Here is a 19,443-nt window from a genome sequence, read left to right on the forward strand (position 1 = left end):
AATACCTTGGGGGTAACTCTAACTAAGCAATTGAAGGAACTGTATGCTAAGAACTTTAAGTCTCTGAAGAAATAAATTGAAGAAGATATCAAAAAATGGAGAGCTCTCCCATGCACATGGATAAGTAGGATTAACATAGTAAAAATGACAACCTTACCAAAAGCAATATACAAATTCAATGCAATCCACATCAACATCCCAACACAATTATTCACAGACTTGGAAAGATCAATACTCAACTTCATATGGAAAAACAAAAAACCAAGGATAGCTAAAAGAATCCTGTATAATAAAGCAACCTCTGGAGGCATCACGATCCCTGACTTCAAGCCCTACTATAGAGCTATAGTAATAAAAACAGATTGGTACTGGCATAAAAACCAACATGTGGACCAATGGAATTGAATTGAAGATCCTGACATTAATCCACACACCTATGAACACCTGATTTTTGACAAAGAAGCCAAAACTGTACAATGGAAAAAAGAAAGCATCTTCAACAAATGGTGCTGTCATAACTGGATGCCAGCATGTAGAAAATTGCAAATGGCTCCCTATCTGTCACGATGCACAAAACTCAAGTCCAAGTGGATCAAAGACCTCAACATAAATCCAGTTACACTGAACCTGATAAAGAGAAAGTAGGAAGTAGTCTTGAATGCATTGGCACCAGAGATCACAACCTAAATGTAACACCAGTAGCACAGACTCTGAGAGCAACAATTAATAAATGGGACCTCTAGAAACTGAGAAGCTTTTGTACGGCAAAAGACATGGTCAATAAGACAAAAGGACAGTCCACAGAATGGAAAAAGATCTTCACCAACCCCACATCTGACAGAGGGCTGATGTCAGAATATATAAAGAATTCAAGAAACTCGACATCAAAATACCTAACAGTCCATTTAAAAAAAATGATCTATAGAGCTAAACAGAGAATTCTCAACAGAAGAATCTCAAATTATTGAAAGACATTTAAGAAATAGCTCAACATCCTTAGTCATCAGGTAAATGCAAATCAAAATGACTCTGAGATACCACCTTACACCTGTCAGAATGGCTAAGATCAAAAACACTGAAGACAGCTTATGTTGGAGAGGATGTGGAACAAGGGGAACACTCCTCCACTGTTGGTGGGAATGCATACTTGAACAGCCAATTTGGAAATCAGTATGGTGGTTTCTCAGAAAATTGGAAATCAATCTTCTTCAAGACACAGCTATACCACCCTTGGCCATATACCCAAGGAATGCTCAATCATACCACAAGGACACATGCTCAAATATGTTCATAACAGCATTATTCATAAAAGCCAGTACCTAGAAACAACCTAGAGGCCCCTCAAACAAAGAATGGATAAATAAATTGTGGCACATGTACTCAATAGAGTACTACTCAGCAGTAAAAAACAATGATATCATGAAATTTTCAGGCAAATGGATGGAACTAGAAAATATCATCCTGAGTGAGTTAACCCAGACTCAGAAGGACAAACATAGTATGTACTCACTCATAAATGGATAGTAGATGTAAAGCAAATGGTATACAAACTACAACTCACAGCTCCAGAAGCTAGCTAACAAGGAGGACTCTAAGAAGGACACATAGATTGCCCTGCAAATGAGAAATAGATGAGATCTACATGAGCAAACTGGGGGTGGGGAGGGATAATGGAGGGCAAATAAAGGGGGTTGAGAACATAAGGAAATTGGAGGTTTGAGATGGAACAGGCACAGAGTGGGAGAGCAATGAAAGAGATATCATGACAAATGAAGACATTAGTCTGGCAATAGTCGAGGGCTTGACTGAACTGGACTACTCTGGTGATCAGATGGCTGAATACCCTAACTGTTATCATAGATCCCTCATCCAATGACTGATGGAAGCAGATGCAGACAGAGATCCATGGGCCGGCACGAGGCTGAGCTGCTGGAATCCAGTTGATGGGAGAGAGGAGGGATTCTGTGGCCTTAGATGTCGAGATCATGATGGAAACGTGCAAAAACGAGCATCCACACCAGTGGAAACTCATGAACTTTGGACTAACAGCTGTGGAGCTCTCATAGGACTGGACTAGGCCCTCTAGATATGGGAGACAGTTGTTTAGCTTGAACTGTTTGGGGGGCCCCAGTCAGGGAGATTGGGATCCATCCCTGGTACGTGAGTGGGCCTTTTGGAGTCCAGTGCCTAGGGTGTGACACCATGCAGGCCTTGGTGCAGGGGAGAGGGGAATGGACCTGCCTCAGCTGAGTGTGCCAGGCTCTGCTGATTCCCTATGGGATACACTGACTTGGAAAATGTGGACATGAGAGGTGGGTTGAGGGGTAGGCTAGGGGTCTGGTAAGAGGGAAGAGATGGGGATCTGGGGTTGGTATGTAAAGTGAATAAAAAATTCTTAATAAAAAAGGAAAAAAATAACAGCCGCAAAGCTGGAAATAAAAAAAGCAAGTATGTATGGAACTGAGAACCCATTCAATTTGGACATCTTTATCAGGTGAGGGGCCTTGGCTTCCACCCTGTTCCAGAACCTCTAGAATCAGGTATAAATCCCTGCTGTCCCTTGCTTATGATCAATTAAGTTACTCATGAATTCATCCTGGTCCATGGACTTCTTCAGCAACACATTTCCCCAGAAGTTAACTCTACAGAAAATCTAGTTAGAAGGAATTTTATAACAAGTAAACAACTTCAGTTATAGTTTTCACTTAATTGAAATTATTACCTGGGAAATAAATATTATCTCATCTATAGTTTTCAACATTCTTTATCACTATAACAACAAATAGCTTTTTATCTACATGTTAACTGTGGTTAAGTTAGTAAAATATGTAGACTTGTCAACAGAATCTGTGTTTGAAGGCCAAAACCAGACTTCAGAAGGAAAGCAAAAACAGCATCATGGTAGAAAAATTAAGTGCCTATTGATAAGTAAAACTTAAATTTCAATTAGATATTGTGTGCTGTTTTCATAATAATGTTCTACATGCAATCTTGATAAAAGTTAACATTCTTTTTACCATTGATCACTGACATTACTCACCCTTTTGAAAATAATATTTTATTTATTCTTTGAAGTGTTTATACTAACAAAAAATATTTTATTTAGTTTTGAAAATATATTTTGTCTACTTTCCTCATGTCTTGGTACTCATCACCATGACTTCCTAGAATTTAATGTCTCTTTTAAAATCTATTAATAGCCCGCTAGGTCGAATTAGTGCTGACCATGTGAGAATGTTTATGAAGCCATCTCCTGGGACATGAGCAACTTGCTACCAGCCACAACCTCAGAGATAAATTAGTTCCCTCCTGTCATAGCATTAGTTGCCAGTTGCTCCTCAGCTAGTGCTGAGGCCTTGGGAAGTCCATTCCCATTCACATTGAAACTTTCAATGGCAAGATCTGGTGCAAGTCTAGTGTAAGAAACCCAGTTTCTTTAGCTATGTCATATCCCCCAAAGAACATATCACAATACTTCTCTCCAGATTCAGACTCTTATATTTTTTTTCCAACCATGTTTCTTGAGCTTGCATGAGCGGAGGTTCAATACCAATGACCCCTCTGCAGATGAGCACTCATAGTAACTTATTATCATTTTAAGTAGTTATGAGTCTCTGTGTTAACCATTACCCACTACAAAAAAGAGTCTTCTCTGATCAAAATTGTGAGTAGCCAAACCTATGGATATAAATGTAAACAACGTGCCAATATATTTTCACCCACCAGCCTTCAACTTACACAAACAAGCTTTTTACACCGTTTGCATTATGAGACATTAAGTCCTTCACTGTATTAGGCCAGGTCTCAAACCCAAACTCACATAACCATCATGCCACTACATTTCCAGCGCTAGTGGAGATAATTTTCCTGGCAGGTTGGTGTTGTAGTTTGTGAGCTCCAGCAGTCTGCATGGCAGCCTCTATCACTTTGAAAGCAGGCTGGTAAGGAGATGGTTGCCTGTTTTCAGAGAATTGGGCAATCAATCCCAAAGTCTGTTGTAAAAACAGCAGTAAGTTCTCGCCATTTAACTATGTGGGGGAGGGGAGCAATCAGAAGCTATGGCTGTTTTGGATGTCTTTGTTGTTCTTGGTTGCCTCTGGAGCCTCATTGACACATAAATTATAGGGGGTTATCCTGTCCTTATTTCTTAGAGTTATACCAAAAGTCTTCATCTTGTGGAAGAAATGTTATCAACACTTTCCAGGGACCTTTGGGCAAGCCCATTTCAAGACATATTTCAGACTAAGTTACAAACTGTGGGTTCCACAAGGCATTCTCGTATGTCCTAGTTGGGGCTAACCCCTGTCTTACCCTCTACCACTCTCACTTGTCCTCTTACCCCCATCAACACTTATACCTTCAAGAACCCATGAGTATTCTTGCAGGGTTACTTTAATTTCTGTGTCCAACTGCCCCTCCAATTATATATACTCAGTTTGTAAGGTCATTGATTTCTGTGTAGCGTTTCATAGCCCTATAGGTTTCTTAAGCATCCTGCCCTTGTGTTCTCATCTCCTCAGTGCTCCTTGTTAGGACCCTTCATCCCAGAGGCTTCCCCTATTTTGTTTTTATTTTACTGTCTCCCTCCCTAATGGTTCTGTCCACAATGTTTCATTTCTAACTGTGTCTTCTATATGTAATCCAAGTTAAATCTACAAAAAACTCCAAGTTAGAATCCACTGATGAGGAGACTATATGGTAGTTGTTTTTCTGAGCCTAGTTGGCATCAGTAAGTACCATTTTTTTTAACAAGTGCTATGTATTTACTTGCTATTGCCATTATTCCATTTTCATTATAGCTGAGTAATATTCCAATGTATATGCACAACATATTCACCTCATCTGTTCATTAGCTGATGGATATTTAGGTTGAATCTATTATCTAGTGTTTATGAATGGATTTTTTCTTGGTTTCTTTTCCAGTGTGTTTGCCATTAGTATATTAGGTAGCTATTGTCTTGTGTGTTTAGTATGCCATCTGCTAATCTGATGAAGTGTTTATCATCACTAATATTTTTGGTAGAGTAATACCATTTTTCTGGTGATAAAATCATATCATCCGTAAATAAAGACATTATGCTATCCTTTGCAATTTTATCCTTCAATTTCCTTCTTGTCTTATTGCACTAGCCAGGGCTTCAGCTCATTATTGAAAACTGACATGAAGTAAATACCCCTTTCTTTTTCTCATCACAATTGGAATAATTTGATTTTTGTTTCCATTTACTAACATGTTGGTGACTGGTTTGTTGTATATAGCTTTTGTAATGTTGTATGGTATGCGCTCACCATCCCTAGATTTATATTTATCTTATTGTGTCTTTCACTTTTAGCATGACTCCAATTAAGTTTTCTTTGGTGCCGATGTAGATAAGCCTAGTGGGTGCTAGTTGGTCACCTGGAGCAATGGTCCCAGGCAAAGTGAAGAGGACTAATCAGGGGACAGAGTCTGTCACCTGGTCTTAGAGCCTCCAAAGTGTCATAGGTGGGCCTAACCTGGAGACAACAGGGTCCTACACTTGGTGTAGGAGTTCATGCTGCCTGGCTCCTGGTAGTATTGCCAGTACTCTAGGGATTCCTACATGAAGCACAGATGACTGCATGCTGAGAGAGATTTCTGGGTCAAGTATGTAGGCCAAATGAGGAGGTTTTTAGACAGCCTCGGCAGCTGAAACCTGTGCAGCTGGGATTCCTCATTTGGTAGAGAGAACTGTGCTGGCAAGGGTTGTAGAGTCAACTTCTGGGGCAATGTGTTGGTGAAGAAGTCCATGGACCAGGATGAATTCATGAGTAAGTTAATTGACTCTAAGCAAGGGACAGCAGGGCTTATACCTGATTCTAGAGGTTCTGGAACAGGGTGGAAGCCAAGGCCCCTCACCTGATGAAGGTGTCCAAATGGGATGAGTTCTCAGTTCCATATATACTTGCTTTTGGTAATGTTGTGAGTTATTTTAAATTTGTGGATTTACATAAAATATCCAATAGTTCAGAGTTGTGCTTTTTACTTGATGAATGATCCAAAACTTCATATTATTATTTGAATATTAATTTTATAAATCCTGACTTCATACAATTTCTTTCAGATAAATTCTATAAGGGAATATTTCTGTATATGTCACACCAAAAATGTAGGTCTTCTCTTAGCCATAAATAATAAAAGAGAAAAACATAGAAAATAAAAGGTAGGTGTTACATTTCCATATAAATTTATTAGAAAAAATTCTTATCTAAATTACATAACAGATATTCTTTTAAATCAGCAATATTAGTATTTAAATACTCCATTAGGAAAAATATCAACTATTAAAAAAATATTTATTTTCATTAAATAATTACATCAAAGTACTATATATGGCTATAGATAGATGAAAGATAGATAAATGGATAGATGATAGACAGGAAGATGCATGGATAGATGGATAGATAGATAGATATAGATATGCATATAAATAAACCTTATGAGTTACATTTAAGCAGCTCAGAAATATTAGGAAATAAGAATAAAATGGTGATAACCATTAAGAAGAATTTTATTTACAGGAATTATGTGGAGGGAAATGAAGCAGGGTGTATAATAGAAGATGAGAATAAATTCTTTAGAAAAGCAAAAGCAAGGTGTTTTAAATATGAGAATATACAATGAGTTTATAGCAAAAAATTTCATTCATAAGGAGAAAATTTACTCATAATCTCTATGTTTTCCTCAATGTGTCAAGTGTTAGGGTTAAGATCCAGTTTTAAGGGTATAGTTAGGTGTTAAAATTAAGGTTCACAGCTATTGTCATGGTTATATAGGCCTGCCTTGAACACTAAGTAAATATATAATTATTAAACAGAATATTGACGATGGATGAAAGATGGATCTTACAAAAGCATCTTCATTGGCCCACATGCTCTATAACTACATTTTATGAATGCTCTAAGTAGCTCTTTAAACCACATCTCATATAGTTTTATAAAGAGGAATAGAGTCTGTATACATTTTAAATGGATTATTCTTATCATGGAACTTGAATGAACCTGCCACTTCTATCTGAAAATGTCTCTACCCATTCAAAACAGGATGATTTCAGAGGAAAATGACCACTTCGTTAATTGTTTTGATTGTTTCTCTTCAATGTTTCTGCTTCAAAATCATAAACAACAAGATATAAATATGTTGTAGGATTCTTCTGTTTCTGAATACACTGCTATAAATGGACACTGTATTGATCTATCAATGATTGTTATGAAGACTGCCTAAGCCTTAGCAGAAAGCCCTAATGATAATTAATTTTGAAAGGTTATTTGTAAAGTAGAATTCTTTCTTTCACTGGGGACAAGAGCACAGCTTGACAATATACAACATCACAGAATAAAATGCCTACCTTCTATAGGTAAATTGGTTGCAAAAAGTGAGTTTTGCAACTCTGTGGGTTTGTTGTCCTGAATACCTGAGTAGTCAGGCAACATCTTGAACTGCTTAGCACAGCTCTGATGTCTGGAACTGCAAGGAGACAGTTCAGCCCTGGAGGGCAAGGTATCCCATACACCTTGAGGTGCTCAAAATAACAGCTCTGCCCTGAAGGTGTCCCAGACAACTGGAGCTGTTTAGCACAGCTCTGATGGCTAGAACTGCAAAGAAGCAGCCCAAAGCTGAAAGAGAAAAATTTCTGACTTCCCAGGAGAGTCAGGCCTGGAACTGCTTCAGAAGGGAAGGTTATCCTGATTCTTTGGGAAAGTCAAGGTATTCCTGGTATGGTGGGGGATGGTCTCCCCGCAGGATATACCATTTTTGCTCCTCTCCTGGAGAACCACTACAGCTTAGTTTTGCTCAGTCCACTCTTAAGGGGGCTTCCTAGCAAAGCTCTGCATCTCTGGCCTAAGATGTTGCTTCTTTTGCTTAACTCTGCAAAAGGGGAAACCCCTGCAGGAATGTAACAATCTCCTTCACTCTAGAGAAAAGTGTTGCTTTTCAGCTCCCTCTTGTCCTATTCACTGAGGGATATCTCAGCAAAGATCTTCTGTTCAGCTCCTCCTTGCTCTGTTCTTTCAGGTCTCTCTTGTTTCGTGCACTGAGGGACTTCTCAGCAAGGATCTTCTCTATGCCAGTGAATGAAGATTTTCACACCCAAAACTCATTTGAGAAAGAGATTTATTTAGGAAGGAGGAGTCCAGGAGAGTAGCTGCCTCTACCAGGGTGGAGAGAACAGACTTTTTTTCTACTGACTAGTCAGAGCTTTTTTCACAGGATGTCTTGGGGGTGGAGAAAACCCCAGGCCCAGTGTTCTACTATTCTGCTCTGTGATTGGTTGGTTTCACAAGTCAGTTGGCTAGGGATAGAGATGGCTCTGATCTGACTGAGATAAACTGGGTTTCTTTCTGCCCTGATCTGAGCCATCTTTTCCTATTTCTGGGCTCCAGGGTCAGGGTGGGTTTCTTTAGCCAGCCCCTTTTCCCTACACCTTCCAAAAGGGAAAAGAAAATAGAATAGTAGGAGTAGGCTGAACCAAAGCAAGACCAAAAACCAATGAGGAAAACAGGATGTTATATATCACCAGGTCTAGTGACCAGGGTGTACAAGTTATGTAATGAACTGCAAAATGCATCGGTAGACCATCTTCCTTAGCCTTTTGTTCTGCAGCCTACATGGCCTCTCTACCAGGTTTGCTCCACTTGTTGATGAGTGAAGGTTTCCTTACATACATCCCATGTTACTGGCATCTCTTCAGCATCCTGGAATGTCCATGGCAGTTTAGAACTCACACTTACACTTCGTGCATATCCTTCTCTGAAACTGCCTATAATGAATTCAGCATGACTAAACAACACATGACCAACCTAGATGTTCTCAAATCTTGTTTGCAAGTCCCTGTGTCTCCATAAAGCCTGCTTTCATATTTAGCATCAGATGTCAACTTGATGCAGACTAGAATTGTATGAGGGATTTCATATAATGGCTAAAATCAGGTCAGACTATGGCCATCTTTGTGGGGGATTGTCTTAATTCAATGATGTGGGATGATCCAGTGCAATGTGGGTGGCACCTTCTCTGTAAGTTAGTCCTGGGCTGTGTTATAAATCTAGTAAACCAGTCAGAGTATGAGTTGGCAAGCAATATTTGGAGAAACATTGGAGGTATGATGGAGCTGTTTCTGGCCTTGATTTTCTCTAATATTTTTCCTCAGGACTAGATTGAAAACTGAAAACAAATTGTCCCTTGACTCCTCAAGGTGCTTTTGGTCAGAGTGTATTATCAGGGCAATGGGAATATAACTAGAGCACTTGCATTTGCATTAAATACAGGTTATCAGAGGTCTGGAGAAGTGGCACCATGGTTAAGAATGTTTGTTTTTCTTCCAGAGGACCCAGGTTGAGTCTGTAGCTCCCACTTGGTTACTCCCAACCATTTATAACTCCATGGCAGGGAATTTAAACATCTTTTCTGGCATTTGGTTGTTGTACTGGGTGTTTGTGTGTTTCAACTTGACACAAGCTAGGGTCATCAGAGGACAGAGCCTCAGCTGAGGAATTGCCTCCTTGAGATCTAGCTTTAAAGCATTTTGATATTTAGTTTCTTGAATTACTTACGTATTTTGGAAATCAGTCTTCTGTCAGCTGTGGGATTGGTTAAGATCTTTTCCCATTCTGTAGGCTATTGTTTTGTCTTATTGACCGTGTCCTTTGCCCAAGAAAAGCTTCTCAGTTTCAGGAGGTTCCATTTATTAATTGTTGCTGTGAGTGTCTATGCTACTGATGTTGTATTTAGGAAGTGGTGTCCTATACAATGCATTCAAGAGTACTTCGTATTTTCTCTTGTATCCGGTTCAGTGTAACTGGATTTATTAAGTGAACTTGAGTTTTTGCGCATGGTGACAGATATTTATCGATTTGCAATCTTCTACATGTTGACATTCTGTTATGCCAGCACCATTTGTTGAAGATGCTTTCTCTTTTTCATGCTACAGTTTTAACTTCTTTGTCAAAAACTGGGTGTTCATAGGTGTGTGGATTAATGTCAGGGTTTTGAATTTAATGCCATTGGTCCACATGCCAGTTTTTATGATAGTAGCAAGCTGTTTTTATTACAATAACTCTATACTAGAGCTTGAGGTCAGGGGTGGTGATGCCTCCAGAGGTTGCTTTATTGTACAGGATTCTTTTAGCTATCCTAGGGTTTTGGGTTTTTTTTTTTTTTTTCATATGAAGTTGAGTATTGTTCTTTGCAAGTCTGTGAAAAATTGTGTTGGGATTTTGATGTGGATTGCATTAGAATCTGTAGATTGCTTTTGGTAAAATTGCCATTTTTACTATTTTAATCCTACCTATCTATGAGCATGGGAGATCATTTCCTTTACTGACATCTTCTTTGATTTCTTTCTTCAGTCTTAAAATTCTTGCCAGACAAGTCTTTCACTTGCTTAGTTAGAATCACTCCAAGGTATTTTATATTTTTTGTGGCTATTATAAGGGGTGATGTTTCTCTGATTTTTTTTCTCATCTCATTTGTCATTTACATATTGGAGGGCAATTGATTTTTTAAATTAATCTTGTATCTTGCCTCATTACTGAAGATATTTATCAGCTGTAGGAGTTTCCTGGAAGAATTTTTTGGGTCACTTATGTATACTCTCACATCATCTGCTAATAGTGAAATTGTCATTTTTCCTTTTCAATTTGTATCACCTTGATTGCTTTTTGTTGTCTTATTGTTCTAGCTAGAAGTACAAATCCTATATTGAATAAGAATGGGGAGAGTGGACAGCCTTGTCTTGTTCCTGAAATTAGTGGAATTGCTTTGTGTTTCTCTCCATTTAATTTGATGTTGGCTGTCGGCTTGCTGTAAAATGCCTTTATTATGTTGAGCTATGTTGTTTTTAAATCTGATCTCTCTAGAATCTTTACCATGAAGGGGTGCTGGATTTTGAAAAAGCGTTTTTCAGCTTCTAATGAGATGATCATGGGTTCTTTTTCCTTTTAGTTTGTTTATATGGTGTATTACATTGACAGAATTCCGTTAGTTGAAAGTCTTCCCCTGAAACACCTGGAGCAGGATCCTCAACTGTGCAAGGGTGAGTCGAGTCTTAGGCCTGGTGCATCACTCATTGGGGCTGCTTCTTCCACCTCCTGCCCTGGCACCAGGCCCTTTGGGTCACTGCTGAGGGGACGCTAGCCCACTTGATCCCGAAGACCCCTCGGGGCCTCAGCGACCACTTACAACTCTGGTGCGATTTCAGAGGTTTTGAAACCACACGCGGATGCCGGACTCAGGCAGCCCCAGTTCCCTGGCCAGCTCCTCCCTGGCCCTGAAGCTTGGGTAAGGGTTCTCAGCGAAAGCTGCCAGCAGGGCGTCCTGCTGCCTGGCTTTCCAAACAGTCCTTTGGCGCCAGGATGCCAGGGCACCAGTGCTGTCCCCCAGATTGAAGCTGCTGTGCTGCTGCGATCTTCCATCGGGTCAAGGTAGCCTTGCCAGGACTCCTGCCACTGGCCAGTCGAAGCAGGACCGCTCAGGAGGAGAGCTCCAGCATGGAGTGAGTGCCTCCAGTCTTGGTCCCAGAGACTTTTAGACTTGCCTACTTACCGGCGGCCCCGCCCACTAACCAGATCCCTGGCCCCTGGCACAGCAGCCTGGGATTGCAGGCCCACTGGGTGGGGAGGGGGAGGGGTGGGGTCAGGGGTTGGGAGGGAGGCCTCAGCCTGCTTGCTTGCCAGAAGGTCAGCCCGGATCTCCACAAATGCAGAGCACACCACCTTCGCCAAAGGGTCGAGGGAGCTTTGAGAACCTCTCCGTGGAAGACACAGGCAGGACCCCTTCTTGCCTGAGCACTCCGACTATGGATTTTGCTAAAACCCACCCTAAAGCAGGTTAACCCCACCCTAAAGCAGGTTAACCCCACCCTAAAGCAGATTAACCCCACCCTAAGGCTGCTTTGCCTGAAACCAGTGGCTGGCCTTTCTCTGCCCAAGTTGACCCACTGTGCCATGAGAAACAAACCATGCAGAGTCTGCCTGTGTGGAAATTGACATCCATGGGGATTGAGGAGGTCAAGGAGGACTAGGAGGACAAGGAGGAGGAGGAGGACGAGGAGGAGGACGAGAAGGAGGAAGAGGAGGAGGAGGAGGAGGAGAAGGATACCAGACCAAGGCTTCAGATAGGCTGGCAGGGACACACACACACACACACACACACACACACACACACACACACACACACACACACAAACACAAACACACATTCCACCCCAGTACTCCAGGAAGAAAACGGGAACCCTTTGCCAGGCACTGGTTTCAGGCAAAGCAGTTGTTTTCCAAAAGCTACAAGACTGGCCACCAGATGGCAGCTATCAGGGTTCTAGAGACTGTGAAGAGCAGAGGAGCTACCGGGTCCGTGTGTGGAGAACATGAGTGGAATGCTTGCCTTAGGTGCACTTGCATTTCATGGCAGACCTAGGGAGGCAGAAGCAGGTGCATCCCTGTGGTTTGGGGGCGGGATGGGTGTACCTAAGGATTTCCAGGACACTGCCTCACAGAAAGTAAATAAATAAATAAATAAATACATAAATACATACATAAATAAATAAATAAATATATAAAAAAGTGGTGGAGGGTTTTCTGTGCATATAGGGTGGACTGTGTGTGTGAGAGGGGATGGTCTGTGGTGTCAGGTCTTCAGAGCTGAGTCTTTAAAGGAGAGTCAAGAGATTTTGGGAGGTTACAGTGTGCTGTGGAGCAGAGCTTGTGGCAGAGTGTGTTGTTTTGGAAGCTGTGACATGGTGGTGACTGTGTAACAGACTCCTCTCTACTGAGTTCCATGGAGGCCTTAGAAGGCCTGTTTTTGGGCTTGGGTGCTGCCCGCTCCTCCTGCCAGGCTCTCGGCCGTGGCCTCCCACTGGGGAACACAAGTAGTAGGTGCTTGCTTGGTGAAGTCAACTTGAACGCAGGTCCAGGGATGCTAGGAATGGGGCACGAGGTTCAACGAAGCCTTGCTGTGTCTCCCAACAGATCCAGCAGGAGGGTCCGGTACTCTTCTTGGTCCAGAGGGAGCTCAAGGGTTGGGTTAATGTCCTCCCACGGGACGTGGGGATCCAGAGTGTCCTGGGCCTGCTGGTCAGCCTGGAGTTGAGACAGCAGCTGGTCCAGCGTGACCTCCACATCGTCCACGGTGTAGGTGTCTCTCGCGACGGGGTGGGGTTCCGGGTCGTGGTCGTGGCGTGGTCCCGAGGGCTGTGCCGCTGCAGGCGAGGACACTGGGAAGGAGGGCGGTGGGGAGGGCGGACTCCAAGTCTGGACGCCCAAGCCTAGTGCAGCAGCCGGTGGCAACAGGTCGTCCTGGGCATGCTGCTCCGTCTCCCTGGGGCTGCAAGGTGGTCCTTCAGGCTCCGCATTGGACGCAGGGGAAGGCGGCGGCGGTGGCGGCGAAGCCCGGGAGTCTTGACCTCGACCTCTGTCCCCGCCACCGCCAGGGTGGCGCGCTCTCCGGTTTTGGAACCAGATGGAGATGGTGTCCTCAGGCAAACCGGTCTCTTGGGCGAGCTTCACCCTGGCAGCATATTTCGGCTGCGGGTCCCGCTCAAACACCTGGAGCAGGATCCTCAACTGTGCCGGGCTGAGTCGAGTGCGACGCCTGGTGCGTCCCTCGTCGGGGCTGCTTCTTCCACCTCCTCGTGCCCGGGCACCAGGCCCTCTGGGTCGCTGCTGAGGGGACGCTAGGCCGCTTGGTCCCGCCGACCCCTCGGGGCCTCGGCGGCCGCGCACCTCCCTGGTGCGATTTCGGCGATTCTGAAACCACACGCGGATGCGGGACTCAGGCAGCCCCAGTTCCCTGGCCAGCTCCTCCCTGGCCCTGAAGCTTGGGTAAGGGTTCTCAGCGAAAGCTGCCAGCAGGGTGTCCTGCTGCCCGGCTTTCCAAACAGTCCTTTGGCGCCGGGATGCCAGGGCCCCAGTGCTGTCCCCCAGATTGCTGCTGCTGCTGCTGCTGCGATCTTCCATCGGGTCAAGGTAGCCTTGCCAGGACTCCTGCCACTGGCCAGTCGAAGCAGGACCGCTCAGGAGGAGAGCTCCAGCATGGAGTGAGTGCCTCCAGGAGTGGTCCCCGGGACTTTTATACTTGCCTACTTGCCGGCGGCCCCGCCCACTAACCGGATCCCTGGCGCCTGGCACAGCAGCCTGGGATTGCAGGCCCACTGGGTGCGGGAGGGGGAGGGGTTGGGGTTGGGGAGGGGGGCCTCAGCCCGCTTGCTTGCCGGAAGGTCAGCCCGGATCTCCACAGGTGCAGAGCACACCACCTTCGCCAAAGGGTCCAGGGAGCTTTGAGAACCTCTCCGTGGAAGACACAGGCGGACCCCTCCACTTCTTGCCTGAGCACTCCGACTATGGATTTTGCTAAAACCCACCCTAAAGCAGGTTAACCCCACCCTAAAGCAGGTTAACCCCACCCTAAAGCAGATTAACCCCACCCTAAGGCTGCTTTGCCTGAAACCAGTGGCTGGCCTTTCTCTGCCCAAGTTGACCCACTGTGCCATGAGAAACAAACCATGCAGAGTCTGCCTGTGTGGAAATTGACATCCATGGGGATTGAGGAGGTCAAGGAGGACTAGGAGGACAAGGAGGAGGAGGAGGAGGAGGAGGAGGAGGAGGATGAGAAGGAGGAAGAGGAGGAGGAGGAGGAGGAGAAGGATACCAGACCAAGGCTTCAGATAGGCTGGCAGGGACACACACACACACACACACACACACACACACACACACACACACACACAAACACAAACACACATTCCACCCCAGTACTCCAGGAAGAAAACGGGAACCCTTTGCCAGGCACTGGTTTCAGGCAAAGCAGTTGTTTTCCAAAAGCTACAAGACTGGCCACCAGATGGCAGCTATCAGGGTTCTAGAGACTGTGAAGAGCAGAGGAGCTACCGGGTCCGTGTGTGGAGAACATGAGTGGAATGCTTGCCTTAGGTGCACTTGCATTTCATGGCAGACCTAGGGAGGCAGAAGCAGGTGCATCCCTGTGGTTTGGGGGCGGGATGGGTGTACCTAAGGATTTCCAGGACACTGCCTCACAAAAAGTAAATAAATAAATAAATAAATACATAAATACATAAATAAATAAATAAATAAATATATAAAAAAGTGGTGGAGGGTTTTCTGTGCATATAGGGTGGACTGTGTGTGTGAGAGGGGATGGTCTGTGGTGTCAGGTCTTCAGAGCTGAGTCTTTAAAGGAGAGTCAAGAGATTTTGGGAGGTTACAGTGTGCTGTGGAGCAGAGCTTGTGGCAGAGTGTGTTGTTTTGGAAGCTGTGACATGGTGGTGACTGTGTAACAGACTCCTCTCTACTGAGTTCCATGGAGGCCTTAGAAGGCCTGTTTTTGGGCTTGGGTGCTGCCCGCTCCTCCTGCCAGGCTCTCGGCCGTGGCCTCCCACTGGGGAACACAAGTAGTAGGTGCTTGCTTGGTGAAGTCAACTTGAACGCAGGTCCAGGGATGCTAGGAATGGGGCACGAGGTTCAACGAAGCCTTGCTGTGTCTCCCAACAGATCCAGCAGGAGGGTCCGGTACTCTTCTTGGTCCAGAGGGAGCTCAAGGGTTGGGTTAATGTCCTCCCACGGGACGTGGGGATCCAGAGTGTCCTGGGCCTGCTGGTCAGCCTGGAGTTGAGACAGCAGCTGGTCCAGCGTGACCTCCACATCGTCCACGGTGTAGGTGTCTCTCGCGACGGGGTGGGGTTCCGGGTCGTGGTCGTGGCGTGGTCCCGAGGGCTGTGCCGCTGCAGGCGAGGACACTGGGAAGGAGGGCGGTGGGGAGGGCGGACTCCAAGTCTGGACGCCCAAGCCTAGTGCAGCAGCCGGTGGCAACAGGTCGTCCTGGGCATGCTGCTCCGTCTCCCTGGGGCTGCAAGGTGGTCCTTCAGGCTCCGCATTGGACGCAGGGGAAGGCGGCGGCGGTGGCGGCGAAGCCCGGGAGTCTTGACCTCGACCTCTGTCCCCGCCACCGCCAGGGTGGCGCGCTCTCCGGTTTTGGAACCAGATGGAGATGGTGTCCTCAGGCAAACCGGTCTCTTGGGCGAGCTTCACCCTGGCAGCATATTTCGGCTGCGGGTCCCGCTCAAACACCTGGAGCAGGATCCTCAACTGTGCCGGGCTGAGTCGAGTGCGACGCCTGGTGCGTCCCTCGTCGGGGCTGCTTCTTCCACCTCCTCGTGCCCGGGCACCAGGCCCTCTGGGTCGCTGCTGAGGGGACGCTAGGCCGCTTGGTCCCGCCGACCCCTCGGGGCCTCGGCGGCCGCGCACCTCCCTGGTGCGATTTCGGCGATTCTGAAACCACACGCGGATGCGGGACTCAGGCAGCCCCAGTTCCCTGGCCAGCTCCTCCCTGGCCCTGAAGCTTGGGTAAGGGTTCTCAGCGAAAGCTGCCAGCAGGGTGTCCTGCTGCCCGGCTTTCCAAACAGTCCTTTGGCGCCGGGATGCCAGGGCCCCAGTGCTGTCCCCCAGATTGCTGCTGCTGCTGCTGCTGCGATCTTCCATCGGGTCAAGGTAGCCTTGCCAGGACTCCTGCCACTGGCCAGTCGAAGCAGGACCGCTCAGGAGGAGAGCTCCAGCATGGAGTGAGTGCCTCCAGGAGTGGTCCCCGGGACTTTTATACTTGCCTCCTTGCCGGCGGCCCCGCCCACTAACCGGATCCCTGGCGCCTGGCACAGCAGCCTGGGATTGCAGGCCCACTGGGTGCGGGAGGGGGAGGGGTTGGGGTTGGGGAGGGGGGCCTCAGCCCGCTTGCTTGCCGGAAGGTCAGCCCGGATCTCCACAGGTGCAGAGCACACCACCTTCGCCAAAGGGTCCAGGGAGCTTTGAGAACCTCTCCGTGGAAGACACAGGCGGACCCCTCCACTTCTTGCCTGAGCACTCCGACTATGGATTTTGCTAAAACCCACCCTAAAGCAGGTTAACCCCACCCTAAAGCAGGTTAAACCCACCCTAAAGCAGATTAACCCCACCCTAAGGCTGCTTTGCCTGAAACCAGTGGCTGGCCTTTCTCTGCCCAAGTTGACCCACTGTGCCATGAGAAACAAACCATGCAGAGTCTGCCTGTGTGGAAATTGACATCCATGGGGATTGAGGAGGTCAAGGAGGACTAGGAGGACAAGGAGGAGGAGGAGGAGGAGGAGGAGGAGGAGGATGAGAAGGAGGAAGAGGAGGAGGAGGAGGAGGAGAAGGATACCAGACCAAGGCTTCAGATAGGCTGGCAGGGACACACACACACACACACACACACACACACACACACACACACACACACACACAAACACAAACACACATTCCACCCCAGTACTCCAGGAAGAAAACGGGAACCCTTTGCCAGGCACTGGTTTCAGGCAAAGCAGTTGTTTTCCAAAAGCTACAAGACTGGCCACCAGATGGCAGCTATCAGGGTTCTAGAGACTGTGAAGAGCAGAGGAGCTACCGGGTCCGTGTGTGGAGAACATGAGTGGAATGCTTGCCTTAGGTGCACTTGCATTTCATGGCAGACCTAGGGAGGCAGAAGCAGGTGCATCCCTGTGGTTTGGGGGCGGGATGGGTGTACCTAAGGATTTCCAGGACACTGCCTCACAAAAAGTAAATAAATAAATAAATAAATACATAAATACATAAATAAATAAATAAATAAATATATAAAAAAGTGGTGGAGGGTTTTCTGTGCATATAGGGTGGACTGTGTGTGTGAGAGGGGATGGTCTGTGGTGTCAGGTCTTCAGAGCTGAGTCTTTAAAGGAGAGTCAAGAGATTTTGGGAGGTTACAGTGTGCTGTGGAGCAGAGCTTGTGGCAGAGTGTGTTGTTTTGGAAGCTGTGACATGGTGGTGACTGTGTAACAGACTCCTCTCTACTGAGTTCCATGGAGGCCTTAGAAGGCCTGTTTTTGGGCTTGGGTGCTGCCCGCTCCTCCTGCCAGGCTCTCGGCCGTGGCCTCCCACTGGGGAACACAAGTAGTAGGTGCTTGCTTGGTGAAGTCAACTTGAACGCAGGTCCAGGGATGCTAGGAATGGGGCACGAGGTTCAACGAAGCCTTGCTGTGTCTCCCAACAGATCCAGCAGGAGGGTCCGGTACTCTTCTTGGTCCAGAGGGAGCTCAAGGGTTGGGTTAATGTCCTCCCACGGGACGTGGGGATCCAGAGTGTCCTGGGCCTGCTGGTCAGCCTGGAGTTGAGACAGCAGCTGGTCCAGCGTGACCTCCACATCGTCCACGGTGTAGGTGTCTCTCGCGACGGGGTGGGGTTCCGGGTCGTGGTCGTGGCGTGGTCCCGAGGGCTGTGCCGCTGCAGGCGAGGACACTGGGAAGGAGGGCGGTGGGGAGGGCGGACTCCAAGTCTGGACGCCCAAGCCTAGTGCAGCAGCCGGTGGCAACAGGTCGTCCTGGGCATGCTGCTCCGTCTCCCTGGGGCTGCAAGGTGGTCCTTCAGGCTCCGCATTGGACGCAGGGGAAGGCGGCGGCGGTGGCGGCGAAGCCCGGGAGTCTTGACCTCGACCTCTGTCCCCGCCACCGCCAGGGTGGCGCGCTCTCCGGTTTTGGAACCAGATGGAGATGGTGTCCTCAGGCAAACCGGTCTCTTGGGCGAGCTTCACCCTGGCAGCATATTTCGGCTGCGGGTCCCGCTCAAACACCTGGAGCAGGATCCTCAACTGTGCCGGGCTGAGTCGAGTGCGACGCCTGGTGCGTCCCTCGTCGGGGCTGCTTCTTCCACCTCCTCGTGCCCGGGCACCAGGCCCTCTGGGTCGCTGCTGAGGGGACGCTAGGCCGCTTGGTCCCGCCGACCCCTCGGGGCCTCGGCGGCCGCGCACCTCCCTGGTGCGATTTCGGCGATTCTGAAACCACACGCGGATGCGGGACTCAGGCAGCCCCAGTTCCCTGGCCAGCTCCTCCCTGGCCCTGAAGCTTGGGTAAGGGTTCTCAGCGAAAGCTGCCAGCAGGGTGTCCTGCTGCCCGGCTTTCCAAACAGTCCTTTGGCGCCGGGATGCCAGGGCCCCAGTGCTGTCCCCCAGATTGCTGCTGCTGCTGCTGCTGCGATCTTCCATCGGGTCAAGGTAGCCTTGCCAGGACTCCTGCCACTGGCCAGTCGAAGCAGGACCGCTCAGGAGGAGAGCTCCAGCATGGAGTGAGTGCCTCCAGGAGTGGTCCCCGGGACTTTTATACTTGCCTACTTGCCGGCGGCCCCGCCCACTAACCGGATCCCTGGCGCCTGGCACAGCAGCCTGGGATTGCAGGCCCACTGGGTGCGGGAGGGGGAGGGGTTGGGGTTGGGGAGGGGGGCCTCAGCCCGCTTGCTTGCCGGAAGGTCAGCCCGGATCTCCACAGGTGCAGAGCACACCACCTTCGCCAAAGGGTCCAGGGAGCTTTGAGAACCTCTCCGTGGAAGACACAGGCGGACCCCTCCACTTCTTGCCTGAGCACTCCGACTATGGATTTTGCT

General features: G+C 47.5%; 3 protein-coding genes across 3 annotated transcripts; all 3 read right to left on the bottom strand.

Annotated features, from left to right (window-relative positions):
• Positions 1–12,951: 12,951 nt before the first annotated feature.
• Positions 12,952–13,968, bottom strand: LOC128118198 (double homeobox protein 4-like protein 2). Its single transcript, XM_052750673.1, has one exon. It carries the CDS (start codon positions 13,966–13,968, stop codon positions 12,952–12,954), a length of 1,017 nt encoding a protein of 338 aa, XP_052606633.1.
• Positions 13,969–15,489: 1,521 nt separating this feature from the next.
• On the bottom strand, positions 15,490–16,506 carry LOC128118199 (double homeobox protein 4-like protein 2). Its single transcript, XM_052750674.1, has one exon. The coding sequence runs from the start codon at positions 16,504–16,506 to the stop codon at positions 15,490–15,492; it is 1,017 nt and encodes a 338-aa protein (XP_052606634.1).
• Positions 16,507–18,031: 1,525 nt separating this feature from the next.
• LOC128118201 (double homeobox protein 4-like protein 2) lies at positions 18,032–19,048 on the bottom strand. Its single transcript, XM_052750675.1, has one exon. The coding sequence runs from the start codon at positions 19,046–19,048 to the stop codon at positions 18,032–18,034; it is 1,017 nt and encodes a 338-aa protein (XP_052606635.1).
• Between the last annotated feature and the right edge of the window lie 395 nt (positions 19,049–19,443).

Source organism: Peromyscus californicus, unplaced genomic scaffold, assembly GCF_007827085.1.
Source record: "Peromyscus californicus insignis strain IS unplaced genomic scaffold, ASM782708v3 Scaffold_22__1_contigs__length_63687245, whole genome shotgun sequence".
Classification (NCBI taxonomy): Eukaryota; Metazoa; Chordata; class Mammalia; order Rodentia; family Cricetidae; genus Peromyscus; species Peromyscus californicus.

Excerpts from the sequence above, each read along its gene's own strand:
- LOC128118199 (XM_052750674.1), bottom strand. The coding sequence starts at position 16,506 with ATGGAAGATCGCAGCAGCAGCAGCAGCAGCAATCTGGGGGACAGCACT.
- LOC128118198 (XM_052750673.1), bottom strand. The coding sequence starts at position 13,968 with ATGGAAGATCGCAGCAGCAGCAGCAGCAGCAATCTGGGGGACAGCACT.
- LOC128118201 (XM_052750675.1), bottom strand. The coding sequence starts at position 19,048 with ATGGAAGATCGCAGCAGCAGCAGCAGCAGCAATCTGGGGGACAGCACT.